The sequence below is a fragment of the Ananas comosus genome, linkage group 10, assembly GCF_001540865.1.
Source record: "Ananas comosus cultivar F153 linkage group 10, ASM154086v1, whole genome shotgun sequence".
NCBI classification, from domain to species: domain Eukaryota; kingdom Viridiplantae; phylum Streptophyta; class Magnoliopsida; order Poales; family Bromeliaceae; genus Ananas; species Ananas comosus.
Genome location: NC_033630.1, coordinates 11,382,610 through 11,397,488, shown reverse-complemented (window position 1 = coordinate 11,397,488; position 14,879 = coordinate 11,382,610). Strand labels below are relative to the sequence as shown.

General features: G+C 34.8%; 1 protein-coding gene across 1 annotated transcript; it reads right to left on the bottom strand.

Annotated features, from left to right (window-relative positions):
- LOC109716142 (protein O-linked-mannose beta-1,4-N-acetylglucosaminyltransferase 2-like) lies at window positions 7,451-9,878 on the bottom strand. The gene is made up of 4 exons (XM_020241464.1): window positions 9,484-9,878; window positions 9,305-9,385; window positions 8,902-9,048; window positions 7,451-8,778 (listed from the first exon to the last, which is right to left on the bottom strand). The coding sequence occupies exons 1-4, from the start codon at window positions 9,626-9,628 to the stop codon at window positions 7,601-7,603; spliced, it is 1,551 nt and encodes a 516-aa protein (XP_020097053.1). The 5' UTR covers window positions 9,629-9,878; the 3' UTR covers window positions 7,451-7,600.

Sequence of the window (14,879 nt, the reverse complement as noted above, 5' to 3'; positions counted from 1 at the left end):
ATAATTATATGAAATATAATATTATAATATGAAAAAAAATAATTTATGAGTTGAATATCTAATTTTTTCAGTCTCACATATCTTTTCTTCCGCCTTCAATCTCTATATTATTCATTTTCATTTATGCAGTCAAAAATAAATAAATTATATAGATAAATATTGGATTAAACTATCCAATCATATATAACTAAAATTAAAATTTTATATGAATAATAATTTTTTACTTTAAAAATATTCTGTATATTTTTTCAAGCATACAATTAATAGTAAGGTAGGCAACGGCGGGCATATGATATTATTTGGTAACTTAGAGGGCTTCCGGCTTGGCCGCTAAGGGTGAGAGACAGAAAAAGAGAAAAAGAGAAACATACTGAGAGCTCTGTGAAAGAAAGAAAGAAAGAAAGATAGGAAAAATATATAAATTTTGTAAAATTTTGCTCTTTTATTTGTCTATTGGATTTATTTTTATGGGCCAACAACATTGGTCTAATTTTAACTAAATTCAGATTATTCACTCAGCCTATATATAATTAAAATATATTTTATATATATATATATAGTGTAGAACTACTATGCTATCGAAAATATAAAGGATTTGATGTTTTTAAATTTTTGACCCTTTGATTAAAAATTGTATGGTTGGAATGATTGCGGTCTCCCCTAGGATTAAATAATACTCTTAGGATTGAGTGGTCCCTACAAGGTAATAATAATATTAATCCAAAGATAAGAAACGATTAAAGGGATAAATCTAAGAATCAAAAAATCGAAAGCACAAGATCTCTATACTTTTGATAGCATAGTAGCTCTACTATATATATATATATATATATATATATTCGAGCTTCTCGAGCTTTTCGATCCTAATTTGAACGAGCTGAGTAATACCCAAGCTCGGCTTGAAATGAATTTCGAGCCTTTTTTTTTTGTTCAAGATCGGCTCATTTAATTTTGAGTCGAGCTCGAGCGAGCCAAATATCGAGTCGAACGCGAGTCGAACGTGAGCCGGCTCGCTCATTTGCCAGCCCTAACTATAGGGTACTAACTTGATACATTTTAAACCACATGATACTAAAGTGGGAAAGTGCAAAACCATAAGGTTGGTATTTGAAGTTTACCCTAATTTAAAAAAAAATAAAAATGAAATAGCAAACTAGGAATCCTAATCCTAATATTAATTTCTCCTAGTGTCATTTTTTTTTATTATTATCTATTGTATGTTGTGATATTTTAAAGAATAAATTAAGTTTTAATATTTTAAAAATAATATATATATATATATATATATATATATATATATATATATATATTTGTATTTGAAAAATATGAAAGAATTACCATGTGGGTAATCCATATACCTGCTCGCTTACTCGAGGGCGGGTATGGAAAAGGATAATGACTGTCTAAAAATTTACATAATCTGCAGGAATAATGACTCGCCCACGGATTCTCTAATCTGCCGGTTTGCTAGATCTACTTCCAATAGAGGAGAGGGCGAGGGCGAGTGACACTTGGGACTACAACTTTTTAATGTTTTATTGCTAACTGCTTGTACATTTATACATTCCTTGTATTTTGTGGCATATATTTATCTTATTTTACAGTTGAGAGGAACTTAGACCTTTTGATTGTATTTGTATTCATATATGCACAAAATTTTGGATTGCACTATATTTCTTCGTTTACCTTCGACAAATCTGTGTGCCGGAGCTTTTGGATTGATTGTCTAGACATTTATTAGTTTATAATACCAGTGGTGTTATTCCTTATCTTTTCAGTTTCATAGTAGTTTATGGTTATCCTATCTAATACTATTCTAGAGTTTACTGAATCGATGATACTTCTACTCTGATAAAATTTATAGGTTTTGAGTCGAAATTGGGCCAAATTTTTAATTTTTGCAACATATCGTCACAGTCTAAAAGATCTGCAGCTTGACAATTTTATAGATGTTTTCTCGTTGAGTTTGTTGGAGAGAAGCTTTATTTGCCAATAGCAGATGAATAGTACTCAATGCCTTCTACTCCATCTTCCCTATGGCTTATCCCTGACCTCCTTCGATTTGGGCCATAAACAAGCCAAGCTCGAGCTAGTTGACCCCAACTTTGTACTAGATGTCTCTTAATAGTTTTTTCAAAAAAAAAATATTGTAATAAAATTCTTTTAATGGATTCTCTCTACGGTAGAACTAGAAAAATTAAACTATAGCTTCTGCATTTTAGCCTTGAATCTCATTTTTCATTACCGCTGTAGCAAAAGCACCAAACTTTTTTACATTGTCATATACTTTGCTGAAGATGACAATTCGTAAATATGGAAGTGAGTGTCACTATTCGCACCGATTTCGCGAGCTAAATTGGCTGGCCGAATAGGCGAGGGCCGGTCCCTTCGATGAAAGGGTGCCAACAAAACTTCCAGATAGCACAACAAAGTAGTTGTTTCTTTTAAATTTTTTAAAAGAAATTTAAACCGAACCGATTGAGCTGTTCAATCGATAATTTATGATAAATAATAGGCCAGAGACCGGCCCATTAAAACTATAATAATTCAAACGGATCAGCATAAGTTTTAAAGCTTTTCAGTTTATGAGCCAAACCAAACCGATCTAGAAATTGGGTCACAATCTTTCTGGTTTGACCAGACGATTCGATCCGATTTTCAAAACACTCGAATTGACATGTGCGAATGTAAAGGGCTTTGCCAAACATGTAATTCTCCTACTTGTGGAAAAATCTTCCTAAAATCATGAAATCAAGATGCCCCAACTGCAGTCAACCAATCTTACCACTAATTAAGGCTTGCTTTTCGCAGCGATAGGACAATAGCCCAGTCAAAAAAGAAAAAGAAAAAAAATTAGGGATGTTACCATGAACTAGTAATGTAATAAGAAAATACAAGAGAGTGTACAAATTGAGGACTAGAAAGAAAAACCTTCTGAATTTTCAAACAAAGAGGAGGGCCCACATTGTTAGATTTTCTATTTGAATACTTAATTGTCATTCCTAGCGCAATCATCCCTATCATCACATAGCGCAATCATCCATTTCTTTCATCTTTGTCGATATAACGGTCCGATCCGCCAGCAATAATAATTCGTTAGGTTCAAACATTCGGCCCAAAATGATATAAAGGTTCGACCCGCTCGCAACAATAACTCGTTAGGTCCAAACTATCGGCCCAAAATGCTTAAATCCAGTTATTACTACTACCGTGCAAGTCTAAATCATCGGTCCAAAATATTTAAATCAAGTTATTATTAGGCTTTATATATTCTTATCATAATCATTTTCCCACCCGATGTGGGATCATTGGGCCGTTACAAACTCTTCTTATTTAGACCCTAATGTTCTCGTCAGATCCAAACCAGATGCAGGCTAGAATTATCAAGTGATATAAGATTTTCAAGGTGGTTCCTACGAGTTCGAGAAGTGACTCCTACTTAATCCGTTGGTGCAGCACTTTGCGTCGCATGGCACTTAGCACTCACACTTTCGACTGTATTCGGATCTAATACCAATCGTAACGATCCGACCCGTTAGCAAGAATAACTTATTGGGCCAAAACCACCGGCGCAAAATGTTTAAACCCAGTTATTATTACTAGTGTGCAGTCCTCATATATTCTTATTAAAATTATTTTTTCATCTGATGTGAAATTATTAGAGCGTTACAGTCGACACTTTACCAAAAACAAAAAGAAAAGAAAGGAAACTCCACACTATGCTTCTAGTGGTCTAAACACAAAAACTCACAAGAACTTTTTCCCATAATAAGTGAAGCATAGGTTTAGCTAAATTAAGGAAACATGATAAACAAAGTGATAGTCCCCACAAGCAAAAGAAACATGACAAGCCCAATTAAGCTTTTACTAGTAAATAATTTGGTAAAATTGTGTGGAGAAACTAATCCCCACCAAAAACTATAAGCCATTTCGAAATAAACCCCCTCGAGTTTCCTTTTCTTCAATTGACATTTCCTAAACATTTGAGTTTGTGTTTGGTTGGCGAAGGGGGAATAAGAGGTTATCCCCTCCTTAATCCCCAAATAAGATTTTCAAGTGGTGGGGTTTGTTAACCCCATCTCTAACGGATTATCCCCCTTTGGAATTGGGGTGGGATTCGCTAATCTCATCCAAATTTAATTTTTAAATTTAAATTTATAATTTAAATTTTAAATTTTAAATTTTAAAAATTTAATAATTTGTAATCTTAAAATTAACATTTATAATTTTAAATTCTAAATTTTAAATTTTAAATTATTATTTATAATTTTTTAAATTTAAAATTTGATAGTTGATATTTTTAAATTTAAATTTACTTTTAAATTTTAAATTTAGAACTTTAAATTTTTAAATTTGAAATTTAGAATTTAAAATTTTATTTTAAATTTTTTAATTTTTAAAGTTATATATTTAAAATTTAAAAATTTAAATTCAAATATAAAAGACAATATCATTATTTTTTATTTATAACTACTATTATCCTTTTTATTTCAGCTTATCTATCCAAACGATATTTTTTTTATTCGCAGAAATAATTCAATTTTCATCCAAACGCAAAATTGAACTATTTCAAGTTTATACCTAAATTTGTACCTATTCCTGGAATAGACAGTTCTTGCTTATCCCCAAACCAAATAAAGATGGATTTTTATGTGTTGATTGATTAATATAGTAGACGAATTTATTCCAGTTAACAAAATTGTTAACTCAACTAATAAGAATAATTTAAATAAAAAAACCCAATAAAAGTTAAAAAAGTGTCGGCAAGAATTAAAAAAAAATAATAATAAAGTTGAGGGACTTATTTTAAAATGGTTTTTAGCTAGTTAACAGGGTCTTCATGTGTAACGCCCCAAGTATTCCACATCGGATAGGAAAATGATTCTAATTAAAATATATAAAGCCTCTACGCTAGTAATAATAATCGTGCTTAAATATTTTCAGACGTCCCAATAAGTTATTATTGCTTGCGAGTCGAATCGTTACAATTGTTATAAAAGTCGAATACCTTGCTCGCGGGTCGAATCGTTACAATTGTTATAAGAGTCGAATACCTTTCAGAGTATGAGAGCTAAGTGTTATACGGAATAAAATGCTACACCAACGGAACAAAATAAATAGGGATGTCAATGGGTACGGATACGTAAAATTTTATTCGAATTCGAATCCGAATCCGAATGGAGCGGATATATCCGGTGCTAAATGGATATATATTAGATATGGATATCAAAAATAAAAATCCGACGGACATGGATTTGAATATAGATTTTGACTGTATCCGAACCCGACCGAAACCCGATCCGAACCAGAATTTATTTTGCATTATATATATATATATATATAAATTTGATGTTATATTTAAATTTTTATTTTAGAAATTTAGATTTAATGTAATATATTTTGAAATATTGAAAAAAAAATTATTATTTCGGGTTCAAATTTTTCGATTCGGGTTTCGAATTTTTGGTCGGGTTCGGATTTAGATATGAATTTTTAAAATTCGTCAGATTTGGATTCGGATTCGAGTTCCGATCTCGGTTTGGAGTCGAATTCGGATTTTTAAAAATCTGTTCTGAATCCGACCCGTTGACATCCCTATTTACCACTAGTATTTGTCCTTGTCTATAACATATGCCCCTATGATTTGTCCTTGTCCATGAACATATGCCCCTACGAGTAGGACAACTTCACTCACTATTACATCATTCATTGTAAGGGCGGGCTCAAGCTTTGTAACATACCAAACTATATTTTTATTTTAAAAAAAATTATGAACTTCCTACTAATATTTTCTTAAGAGAGAAAATTAGTATACAACTTTCGTTTTTTTCAAAAATAAATTTAGCTAAAAATATGAAACTATTCTGGTTCGAATTTTAAAAAACATCGAACCGACCGTTCCTAGAGCAACTGGCAAAAAACTTGGTGGCTGATATTCGAGACCCAAGTTCGAATCCTAGTTGATTCATATTTCCAACTAAATTTATTTCTAAATGAAATAAACAAATTGGATAGCGTGCTATCTATTTCTCAAAAAAAAAAATTCGGTACTAATCAAACTTTAATATTATTCATCTTTGATCTTTTTTGCGCTAATGCAACATTTTTTGTCGCTATTTTGCAAATTTAAATTACTTTTGAAAGTTTAAAAACCAAATTAGCATAATAAATATATTGCTCTGGTTGAACCACGCACAATCTTAATAAAAGTTTCTGACCCTAGTTCAAAATTTTCATTGTAGCACAATAGTGAAAATATCTTTCTGTCAAATTAGTAAAAGTAATCTCTTTCTACCAAATTTGTAAAAGCAATGTTTTTTTTTTTTTTTTTTTTTTTTTTTCCAACCCACCAACGCTCTTTTCGCCGCCCTAGAGGCCTTGTTGCCTTACTCATGTAGCTAAGCTTACCTCCAAAATGAATGAATAGGATAGTATGCTACTTTTTTCTCGAAAAATAAAGAAAAAAAGAAAAAAAGAGTCACTTTCCAATGTGGGACTCAAATTGCATGATGAAGACAGCTAACATTACTTCGGCACAATTATATATTATCATAATTTGGTGATAAATTTTTGTGAATTGTCGTCCATATATGTAAAAGCCATGATATTTTCAAATATATTCATGTCGTTAGAATTCATTAGAAAAAATTAGTTAATAGAGATAAAATACTTAACCCTAATTAGATAATGAAATGAGTTGATTTTTTACCCCTCTTTAATTAAAAGGGATATATTTGTGACGGCAAAAAGATCATTTCACGTATAAAATAAACAATGTTTTAACAATAACAAATCAGAGGGATATATTTGAAAATATTAGAACTTTTGTAGAAACAACATATGAATGTTGAACTTTATAAGGATATATTTGATATTCGTTATGTTTGTAGGGATCTGTATGAAATTAATCCTAAAATAAAATAACTATCTTTTACTTTTAATGATAAACTTTAAATGCCATTCCTGTGGTTTCGCACCTTCTTATTTTAGTACTATGTGGTTTAAATTAGTACTATGTGGTTTAAAGTATACCAAGTTAGTGTTATGTGGTTTCATTTTTATCTTTTCGCCACTTTTTTCGTTAATATTTTGTTAAATTATATACAAAAAATTTCAGATATCCCACATAGGTTTATCGAATATTCACTTTAGTACCCTTTTGTTTTAACTTTATCACCGATTTAACGAAAAAAAATTAGTGAAATCGATAATAAAAAAATAAAAATAAAATCACGTGGCACTATATTGATACATTTTAAACCACAGAATATTAAAGTAAAAAAGTGTGAAACCACCCGAGTGACATTTGAAGTTTTCCCCACTTTTAAAGCCATCAGTACATATCATTAATACAATTAGTACAGAAATTGATGAGTATGTCCGGAAAAGAAAAAAGGTGTAGAAGTAAATGATTTGTGTATATTATGTAAGTAATTAATGCACGTAATCATCAAGAAATTTTGTTCTTAAAGTTCTACATTACGCAAACATTTTCCCCCACCTTACAGGAAACAAATGGATGAACACTCGAAACAGATAAAAAAATTTCGTTGAATTATAAACAAAAAAACAAACCTAAATGAAGATGATAATCTATATACTATGTATGGAGAAGCTCAAGAGCTTTCTCTAAAACAGGCTTAAACCTGCTCAGATTCAAATTCACATCTTGCTTGTCCAAAAACACTTCCTTCATAGGAACCCAACCTCTTTTGCGAATCGACGCGGGGTCCGTAAACACGGCGTGATCTCGAGGGTACTGTTCTATTAGAGTGCTCTCCTCTTCACTAATGCTATACTCCAGGTACTGCAACTTCATTTCCTTTGATGGTTCGCCGAAGCACGTCCTCACAACCCAATCCAGTCCCCCCCAAGGGACTATCTGGATCAAAACCGCGTTCGTCGGGAGGAAGACGATGTTCGTCAGGCCCGCGCCGTGAACACCCATCATCACGTCGCACGAGTTCACGACTCGTGAGAACTGAGCCAGATCCTTTTGAGCCCTTGGCACCACCACTTGGTAGCCCAGTTTCTCCGCCAAGCGAATTACATCCTTCACATTCACGAGTTTTCTTGTTCTCTCCCTCGAGATGATCAGTAACCTCGGCCTTCTTATTCCGACCGCCGCCACCGAATCTCTCTTGAGCGAATACGCGCCCCTCATGAATCTCAGAAAGTCGACCATTGAATAGCCCTTGGGCGACGGAGAAGCGTCGATGCTCAACTCGTTGTGGCTTTTCAAGCCTACGATGGCACGCGGAAAGCAAAGAACTCCGTCGTTGTTATCGAGGTCGATCATATCGTACCGCGAGAGGCTTTTGAATATCGGAAGGAACCTGTGAATCCACCGAGCTCTAAAATCCGTGATAACGAACCGGACCTCCCCGTTGAATCCATGAGCAGTTTCGAAGAGAGGGACGAACACGTCGGTGAATGCATGGAAGTAATTTCCGGTGAAACCGTGAACCGAGAAAACTACGGCGGGCACGTCATAACGATCAGTGCATTGTGGAGCCTCTTTGAAAGAGCTCAATGATTTCAATGTCAATTCCTTCACATTACTCATTGCTTGTTTATCCGCCTTGCGCGGATACGGTTTGATCCGCCATGTTTCGTTTTCATACGGACCGTCGGTTTCCGGTGAACTAACTGAGAAAATGGATGAATTTTTCCCCGAGATTCTTACATCGCCTTCGATCTCGCATATATCTGTTCTACTGTTCGAAAAATCGCACATCATCGGCTTCTTCTCGAGAGTTGAATCCTCGCTTCTTTCATCTTCAAACAAAATAAAAGAATTGAACATGAGTTATCAATTACTCTTTTGAAAGCAACACTCTGATTCATGATAGCTCAGATTTACCAATCACTATTAAAGGTTTAGAAACTGAACTAGTATACCTGTTGTTGGCTTTGCTTCAAATGTAGTAGTTGTTTTCCAAAGCGAATCAATTGCGTAGGAACCATTGTTTGCAGCAGCAGCAGCAGCATTTTCTATCTCACAAAGTTTACATTGCAGGCTAATTTCTTGCTTTTCATCCTTTCTTACTGTATAGTGGACAAAGAAATGATCTTAAAATTTCACCAATAAATCCATATTCTGCACTGTGATGCTGATTTGAATTTAAAAAGTGGTTTAAAATTGCGAAAGACCACCTAACTGTTTGATACTATCTAAGTAATCTTCACTGATACATGAAAACTAAATAATGAACCAAAAAACATTGTAGAGATGAGCCTGATCTGCATTATTTGTAGCTTATTTTACAATCTCCTTTCTTTCTCGAAGATCTTATTCTCTTACCTACTTGTTGAGAAGTAACAATATCTTCGACCCGATGGCTCGAAGGAGCTACACTAAGTGAAGATGATGATGTTGAATTCACTGCAAAATATACAGTAACAAGTATAAGAACAGAGCTATTAAGGTGGACAAAACTGAGTAATGAAGGGCAAGAAACTGCAACAAAATGATGAACTTACACAATGAAACTGCGTCGAAGTTGAACTCCGAAACATATGCCAATGAGACTAGAAGACACCCCGCGACAAGCCCGAAACCGAACTTCTGCAGCTCGATCCGGCAGCAGCAGCTCCTCACATGCTTCATGTCATGCCCCATTTTCATGAGAATGTTGTGTATGCCTCTCTTCGATCTTATGAAAAAGTTTTGGAGGGGAATATACTTAATGGAGTGAAGCTCACAAAAGGTTCTCTCATTTAATTATTGTGGTAAATAGATTTGCTTGATTCACTCTTTGTAGTTAGTCCATTGTATATGCTTGGGGGCCTACAATATTTTGTTGTGATTCAAAGCTTTAATTCAAGGGATGGGACTGGGGGGACACATTGCTTTTAATTTGGGAGCAGCAAGTTGTAGGAAGTGATTGTAGAGAGAGAGTATTTGTTGGTGGATATTCGAAATTTTATCATGAACGGAACTGATTTATTTGATACTAAACGAATATAGTTTCGAATACGGATATAAAAAAAATAAAATTCGACAAATTTGGATTCGGATGTGGATTTTATCTGTACCCAACTCGAACCCGAACGCGAATTGATTTTACATAATATATATATTTGATGTTATACTTGAATTTGTATTTAATGTAATGTATTTTGAATTATGGTAAAGAGAAATAATTGCTTCGGATTCGGATTTTCAGGTTTGTATTTGGGTTTCGGATTTTTGGTCGAGTTCGGATTTGGATATGGACTTTTAAAATCCTCCATCGCATTCGGGTTCGGGTTTAGATTTCAGGTTTAATAGTCGGATTCGCATTCAGGTTCGAATTTTTAAAAATCTGACCTGTTGGCATCATTAGTACAACTTGCAATTTTGGGAAGTTTAAAACACATGGGATGTTAAAATGGCATGCAGTGGTGAAGTGGTTGGATGTCACATTCATGGATGGTAGGCAGTACAATCAAAGAAAAATGATTCAGGTCAATTTGAGAAGAGCAATTCATGATGGCTTGTTTGGCAGAAAACTTGTGTAGGTCAACTTGAGAAGTACATTTTCTGATTGGCTTGTTTAGTTGTTTGGCAACTTCAGCTTCTACTTCTAATTTCAACAGCACACTACAACAGAATTAAGTTATAGAGACACATGTTTGGGACACTTTTAAGTAAGTGTCCCATTTATGCTAAAACTTAAAAACACATCTACTAATGCCTAAATATAAAGCCCAATCGAACCAAAAATAAAAGATTACTCTACTCAACCCACCACACCCAGTCCATATGGCCCGATTACAAACAGAAAAGAAAAAAAAAAAAGAAAAATCAATTACCATCTTTTCTTCTCTCTTCACTCAATCCACTGAAATTCTAGACGAAGAGCCTTTACTGTCATCCTCATCCGCCACCGCAGCCAACGAGATAGAGTTTCGGTGGTTGCTAAATGCTTAAACAAGTGTTGAAAAATTAGCAGCACTCTTTTAGGTTATAACGACACTCTTTAACTGTCACTATATGCCTAGCGACCCCACATATAGCAACGCTTTTTAAAAGTGTCGGTAATTTTAGCTAGCAGCACTTTTTTGACATGTACCTACATTTAAAAGTGTCGCTATAGACCGTTTTTGTTGTAGTGGCAGCATTCTCCATGGACCCGTGATTTTGTTGTAGGAAAAAGTTGTTGGAGGTAAATCTGTATAATGCTTCTTCTAATAACACTACTTACACTGTTAAAGATGCCTCGAAATTTAGTTATCGACTTTGATTTTGGGCCCCCAGATTTGGCCACAGTTTAGCGGTGCAACAGATTTTTTTGGGAAAATAACTTGTGAAGGAAAAATAGATGTCCATGGCGGATAGTGGAGGGCTCGGGATCTGACCCCTCAAGAAGAACCCGTTAAAAAATTTTCTTCTCCTCTTTTGCCCTAAGCGTGATGAAACGTATTGTAATCTTCTGAACATTGATTGTATTCCCTTTTTTGCAAGTGAATTCTATCCTCCCTCGCCAGCAATTTTTTTCTTGTAGAAAATTTTTCACGTAAATCTGTGTATTTATTTTATTTTCTGTTTGTGCTTTGTCTACTTCACGTTCGTCATTTTTCGTTTCTGTTCGTGCGCTCGTCGTAACACAGACAAAACTTTATCAAGAGAATACCAGAGTTAGTAATCTCCAATTTGCTTTCTCTCTCTCTCTCTCTCTCTCTCTCTCTCTCTCTAAATCTTGATTGGTAGTCTACAGTTCAAAAATTCTACCAGTAGTTGTCAAAACAATGCCTAACTTGCCAATGTTGATAAACTTCTTAATCTCACTTGGTTAATGACTCTGAGATTAGAATCTTGCTTTCACTTTCATCTGAAATTTTATTGATTAGCTGACAGAATATCTATTGGAAAATTTTTAATCTCAGTAAACAATGCTTGAGCTTTAAACAGCTGCTTAAATTGAGCCCCAGATCTAGGTCTCATTTATTAATTAGAGGACAAATTTAGGAATGGCTAAATTGCATGGTTGGTCCTTAAACTATGAGCCGCATCATATTTTGGTCTCCGACTTTAATTTATTACAAATTCTGGCTCAAAGTTTTTAAATTTTTTTACAATCAAGCCTCACAGTGCAATTTTTTTTTTTTTTTGTTGAGATAGGTAGCACGTTACCCGCTTCGTTTATTTCATTAAAAAAAAAAACTTAGCTAGAAATGTGAATCAACTAGGATTCGAACTTGGGTCTCGGATACCAACCATCAAACCCTTTGCCACTAGCTCTCGGGACGGTCGGTTCCCACAGTGCAATTTAGATGACTAAATGCTGAGTATTCACTAATGTGACAGTGATATAGCAGTATTATGGTTGAAGGCGTGAAAATGACTAAGATGTCACATTATCACCGTACCAACAACGCATATACACTGTTTAGTCAATTAAATTATATTATGAGATTTGATTTCAATTTTAGAAAGATTGATTTAGAAATTATAATAAATTAAAATTCAATGACCAAAATGTCACACCCCTCATGGTTTAAGGACCAAAAAATCAATTTAGCCTTTAGGAGAAATGTTTCAGTAGCCAATTTTCCTTTTTTTATAGTTAATAAAGAAAGAATCATTAGGTGACTAAGGTGTCTGAAAATAACCTCCTCCTAAAGCTTATTTGTCAAATTGACTCTGCCTAGCTAGCTACAAGTCATTAGTGGAACAAAGCCTAATTTATTTAGAATCTGAGGTATTCTTTCTTTTTTCCTTTACCGTGACAAATGTAGGCTTGTGAATATGTGACTAATTCACACATGCTAAACATGACGAATCCTCGCTATAAATATGTGTTTGCTGATGTGACAACGATACTTCAGAAAAAGAATAGTTCCTCGAATGATATTTAAACATGATTAGTTAGATTCGTAAACAAAATTTAGGAGAGGATCATTTTCAAATGCACCAGGGCAAGCCAAATATTAGAACACTCAAACACATCTTGCTATGTAACATGTGAGTAAACCAAGTCTACATGGAGCTCGATCTCGAGCCAAGTGATGAGAAGATGTAAGCATGCTAACATGTAGATGTGTGTATGGACCAGGCCTTTTTATTTGACGATTCGGGTCCCATTTTACGTCAATTTTCAAAAGTCGAGTTGGCAAGATATGGAGTGAGACAGGTGATTTCCGGTAACCAAAAGATCGATCTAATAAGAAGCATGCCCACGACACCCTAATAGCTAGTCCCGAATCAGATAGAAAAGGGATTGTGTTTGAAAATATAAAGGACCATAAACCCCAGTCGGGTTTAAGTATTTTAGGTCAATAGTTTGGACCCAACGAATTATTAGTGTTGGTGGGTCGAGTCGTTACATTTAGTATCAGAGATATCTCATGCCTCGTTTGGGCTATTTGTGTGATGGGCTGATGTCAAGATAACCAGACTGAATATAATCTAGTAATAATAAATGGGCTTAAGTATTTTGGCCTGGTTCCAACAAGTTATTATTACCATCAGATCGGGTCTTTAAAATGCCCAACAAAGGTCTCAACTCAATAGCGGGTCGGGTTATTACAATGCTCAATAAGGGTCTCAACTCACTGACAAGAGAAGTAATGAAATTAGGTAAAGTATGCCCAACAAAGGTCTCAACTCAATAGTGGATTGGGCTATTACAATGCCCAATAAAGGCCTCAACTCACTGACAAGAGACGTAATCAAAGAGGTAAAGTATTAGGGTTTAGTCCATAAATAACTGATGTGGTTGCAACTGAAAGATTTTAGGACTGGCATGGAATATTCATGATTCCTACAAGATAGATCCGATAAGAAACAGGTGTAGAAATAGTCTTAAAAATACATATGCTAGACCTGAATGAGGCCTTCGTTCATTAAAACAACAACGAATTTGATTTTTCCATAGTGATCTTGGGATATGTGTGTGATTAGACTGACGAAAACGTCAGAGTCTAAACTAGGGGGAGTCTGTGGCTCTCCAATAGTCCCACATCGAATGGAGATACGATTGTGTTTGAGAGTATAAGAGACAAGGAACTCTAATTATAATAACTGAGTTTAAATATTTTGGGCCGATGGTTTGGGCTCAATGAGTTATTATTGTTAGTGGATTGAGTCGTTACATTTGGTATTAGAGCCAATCAGCAACCGAAAGTATGAGATGAGTCTTGGTTGAACTAGGGTCATACAGTGGGCAGAGCACGGCTCCCCTGCTGACTACTGTTGTGGATGAAGTGCGCATTCTTACAAGGTCGGCTAAGCCAAAAGTATAAGATAAATCTCGGTTGAGCCAGGATCATACCGCAGGTAGAGCACTGCTCCCCCGCTGATGATCGTTGTGAATGGAGTGCGGCTCCTCCACAAAGTCGGCTAAGCCGGAAGTGTGAGATACGTCTCGATTGATCCAGAGTTATACAACAGGCAGAGCACGAGGACCCCCGTTGACGACCATTGTGGATGGAGTTCGGCTCCCCACAAGGTCGGCTAAAACTAGCAAGATGAGTCTTACATATTATGGTCCTTGTGAGTATGATTGAGCCTGACAAGAACATCAAGGCATAAAGAGGAAAGGAATATGACCCTAAAATTTGGAATAGTCCTATATATGATATATAATATATAAGACTAAACCTCTTAACCTAGCTATAGCATTTTGCATTGTACTAGGCCCAAAAGATTAAAAGAATTAAGCGTGTTAGGACTAAAGTAGTCTTTAGATGGGTGACCCTCTGAAAAGTAAGGTCTCACAAAAGCAATGAATCATTAAGGCCTTCACAAATTCTATGTAGTTCCTTGAATTCGAACCCCTGTTAGGTTTACATGATTCAATGCTTTCCCAACTTCATCATGTTTTCATGTTTCACTTGGAGTATTACATGAAATTTACAAGTTTGTGCTCTAGAGGAGAGAGAGAGAGAGAGAG

Bases quoted from the DNA above. Each gene is read 5' to 3' on its own strand.
- LOC109716142 (XM_020241464.1), bottom strand. From the start codon at position 9,628: ATGAAAATGGGGCATGACATGAAGCATGTGAGGAGCTGCTGCTGCCGG. The intron at 9,386-9,483 runs GTAAGTTCATCA...TATATTTTGCAG, and splicing joins CTTCGACGCAGTTTCATTGT to TGAATTCAACATCATCATCT. The intron at 9,049-9,304 runs GTAAGAGAATAA...TCCACTATACAG, and splicing joins TGTTACTTCTCAACAAGTAG to TAAGAAAGGATGAAAAGCAA.